Source organism: Oncorhynchus kisutch, unplaced genomic scaffold (assembly GCF_002021735.2).
Source record: "Oncorhynchus kisutch isolate 150728-3 unplaced genomic scaffold, Okis_V2 scaffold1909, whole genome shotgun sequence".
Taxonomy (NCBI): domain Eukaryota; kingdom Metazoa; phylum Chordata; class Actinopteri; order Salmoniformes; family Salmonidae; genus Oncorhynchus; species Oncorhynchus kisutch.
In genome coordinates, this window is record NW_022263854.1 from 33,032 (window position 1) to 37,136 (window position 4,105).

Below are 4,105 nucleotides of genomic sequence, written 5' to 3' on the forward strand. Positions count from 1 at the left end.
TGCTCTGGACAAGTGTGTGTTCCGCGGACCATCTAGGCTTCTGATATGTTTGTATTAAAAGCCTATATTGAATTCACAAGTTGTTGCAAGTGTTATATTTTGTAACGATCCTCCACGACATCTTCTTCAAGAATATTGGAAAAGCATTCCAGGTCACTACCTCATGAAGTTGGTTGAGATTATACCAAGAGTGTGCAAAGCTGTCATCAAGGCACAGGGTGGCTACCTTGAAAAATTGAACTTATATTTTGCTTACAACATTATTCCATATGTGTTATTCCATAGTTTTGATGTCTTCACTATTATCCTACAATGTAGAAAACAGTCAAATAAAGAAAAGCCCTGTAATGATTAAGGACAAACGTTTGACTGGTTCTGTACAACAAGGAAAGTTGAAAGACATACCCATTAAAATCATTGAAAACAAATGCAACAACATCATTTGACCACACTAATAGTATTTTTGACCACACTTCCTTATGTCTCATAAGCGACAGTAAAACCTGATGAAGGGTTTTAAAAAGAAATGTTAACATCTTTAGGACCAACAAAAATTATACAAGAGGCCTATGCTCCTTATAAAAAATGAATTATTATAGATTAGTACATTTTAAAATTAATGTGATAAGCAGAAGTTGATCAGATAATGGATTTAATTATTAATCTATTGAATACATGAATACACAGAGTATTGTTGAAACATTATTCTACATTATACAGTTATTTAATGGATAACAGGAGTTGATGAAATAAGACACAGCCCTGAACCCCCCCCACCCCACCACTCCTACTCCCCCCCACACAGAACTCCTACTCCAAGACGCTTGATACATATTGATCCAGAGCTGCATATTATCTACACATGTTACCATGGTAATCAGACTTAGTTAGAGAATGGGAAATGGATGACTCTTTACAAGATGTTTTCTATTGAAACTTTATAAAGGGATCTGGAACCGGTGCCGGAGAGGAGGGAGATGAAAGAAAACATGTTTGTGATTTCTGGTGTTTTTTCAGTGACCCTGAATGAGCAAAGCTCTTTCCACATAGACAGGAGTAAGGTTTCTCTCCAGTGTGTATTCGCTGGTGTGTTGTCAGATTGAAATCTTGAGCAAAACTCTTCCCACACTGATCACAGCTATAAGGTCTCTCTCCAGTGTGTATTCGTTGGTGTATAGTTAGGGATCCTGATTGATTGAAGCTCTTCCCACACTGATCACAGCTATAAGGCTTCTCTCCTGTGTGTATGCGTTGGTGTGCAGTCAGGGTGGAATCTTGAGCAAAACCCTTCCCACACTGATCACAGCTATAAGGCTTCTCTCCTGTGTGTATTCGTTGGTGTATAGTTAGGTATCCTGATTGATTGAAGCTCTTCCCACACTGATCACAGCTATAAGGCTTCTCTCCTGTGTGTATGCGTTGGTGTGCAGTCAGGGTGGAATCTTGAGCAAAACTCTTCCCACACTGATCACAGCTATAAGGCTTCTCTCCTGTGTGTATTCGTTGGTGTATAGTTAGGTATCCTGATTGATTGAAGCTCTTCCCACACTGATCACAGCTATAAGGCTTCTCTCCTGTGTGTATGCGTTGGTGTGCAGTCAGGGTGGAATCTTGAGCAAAACCCTTCCCACACTGATCACAGCTATAAGGCTTCTCTCCTGTGTGTATGCGTTGGTGTGTAACCAGGGATCCTGAATGATTGAAGCTCTTCCCACACTGATCACAGCTATAAGGCTTCTCTCCTGTGTGTATGCGTTGGTGTTTAGTCAGGTCTCCTAATTGATTGAAGCTCTTCCCACACTGATCACAGCTATAATACGTCTCTCCTGTGTGTTTGCACTGGTGTTCAGTCAGGTGTCCTGACTTCCTGAAGCTCTTCCCACACTGAATACAGATATAAGGCTTCTCTCCTGTATGTATGCGTTGGTGTGAAGTCAGATTTCCTGAATGATTGAAGCTCTTCCCACACTGATCACAGCGATAAGGCTTCTCTCCTGTGTGTATGTATTGATGTGTAATCAGGGAACCTGAATGATTGAAGCTCTTCCCACACTGATCACAGCTATAAGGCTTCTCTCCTGTGTGTATGCGTTTGTGTGTAGTCAGAGTTCCGGACAGTGAAAAGCTCTTCCCACACTCTTCACAGCTGTAAGGCTTCTCTCCTGTGTGTATGCGTTTGTGTCTAGTCAGGTGTCCTGAGTTCTTGAAGCTCTTCCCACACTGATCACAGCTATAATGCTTCTCTCCTGTGTGTATGCGTTGGTGTCTTGTCAGATCTCCTGATTGATTGAAGCTCTTTCCACACTGATCACAGCTGTAAGGCTTCTCTCCTGTGTGCATGCGTTGGTGTCTAGTCAGGTGTCCTGACTTCTGGAAGCTCTTCCCACACTGATCACAGCTGTAAGGCTTCTCTCCTGTGTGTATGTGTTTGTGTCTAGTCAGGTGTCCTGAGTTCCTGAAGCTCTTCCCACACTGATCACAGCTGTAAGGCTTCTCTCCTGTGTGTATGCGTTGGTGTGTTGTCAGGGCCCTTGATTGACTGAAGGTCATCCCACAATCAAAGCAGGGGTAAGGCCTCTCCCCTGTATGAATTCTCTGAGATTTTAAGGTTTTAGATGCAGCAGAACTCTTCCCGCACTGAGAACAGTGGTACGGTTTCTCTCCAGTGTTACACTGCTGGTAAATGATCAATTCCCTCTGTTTAGCAAAACTCTTCCCCCAGTCAAAGCAGCAGTGGTGAGGTTTCTTCCCTATACCTCTATGCCGGTGTTTATTGAAACGTCCTGATCTGGAGAGACTCTTCTCTGTCTTGTCAGCATCACGATGTTGTCGAGGCTCCCCAGATGACAAGCCTCTCCCGCTGAGAGAGCAACGGTTAGGGCTGTCCCCTGTGAAAGAAAGATATTGAATAGCATGGACATCTGAAATCAGGCTACCTGATGGGACTTTGATAAATGCTGAAAATTGGCAATCAAAATAAATGTACTACCACAGTGACCATATTATCTTTTAGAAGCATATTTGATTCCGATTTCGGACATATTAAGTTTGTATGTGAAAACAATTTCTAAGATGTGTACTTTCAGTTTTCCCTGAACTCACTGCACTCGAGCAGAAGGAGGACGCTTGCGCTGCTTGTGCTAGAACATATGCAGATTAAATATGCCTCTATGAATCTGATGAAGGCCTTTACGTGGCCTAATACATTTTAAAAATTGCTCAGAAAACCAGGTGTTTTTAACAGCGTCACTTTGATTGTCAACTTAAGCCAATTAAGATAAGCAGAGTAAGGTGTTTAGGTGACTAATGCCATACTCTGCCTACTGCCACAACTAGTTTAATGTCAAATTATGATTGTGGATGTGTTGGATTCTTGCTTGAAATATACCTATTCATGTTACCATACTAGAACTTGTTGATTACCTTGCATGTAGAAAGAATGTATATGTTGGGGTCAATGGAGGGTGGATAGGAACTAAGTGTATGGGAAGTTATTGAGTGAGACAAGGGGGAGTGCAGAAAGTTAACACTCTCTGTTATTTCCTAAGGAGAGAGGCAAAGGGCAACAGTCTGGTTTCAGTCACTGATAAATTGGACAGCTGTGGATTAGAGAGGAGCGAGGAATTTGGGGGTAGGCCGATGAAGTGAGAAGAAACAGTCCTACTTGACACATATACTTCCACGCCCACCAAGGTTCTAGCATCAGGCAAGGCCATGACAACACCAATTAGAGGAACCAATTAAGTTCCTGCCGAGCAACAGAAATGTCTTGGCTGTTTTAGATGTGCAAGGAGTTATTTATTTATTTATTTACCTTTATTTAACCAGGTAGGCAAGTTGAGAACAAGTTCTCATTTACAATTGCGACCTGGCCAAGATAAAGCAAAGCAGTTCGACAGATAAAACGACACAGAGTTACACATGGAGTAAAAACAAACATACAGTCAATAATGCAGTATAAACAAGTCTATATACAATGTGAGCAAATGAGGTGAGAAGGGAGGTAAAGGCAAAAAAGGCCAAGATGGCAAAGTAAATACAATATAGCAAGTAAAATACTGGAATAGTGGTTTTGCAATGGAAGAATGTGCAAAGTAGAAATAAA

At 41.8% G+C, this 4,105-nt stretch overlaps 1 protein-coding gene across 1 annotated transcript; it reads right to left on the reverse strand.

Moving 5' to 3' along the window:
• Nucleotides 1–635: 635 nt before the first annotated feature.
• LOC116368400 (zinc finger protein 2 homolog) lies at nucleotides 636–3,716 on the reverse strand. Its single transcript, XM_031819163.1, has 3 exons — nucleotides 3,665–3,716; nucleotides 1,917–2,888; nucleotides 636–1,748 (listed from the first exon to the last, which is right to left on the reverse strand). The coding sequence occupies exons 1-3, from the start codon at nucleotides 3,714–3,716 to the stop codon at nucleotides 928–930; spliced, it is 1,845 nt and encodes a 614-aa protein (XP_031675023.1). The 3' UTR covers nucleotides 636–927.
• Between the last annotated feature and the right edge of the window lie 389 nt (nucleotides 3,717–4,105).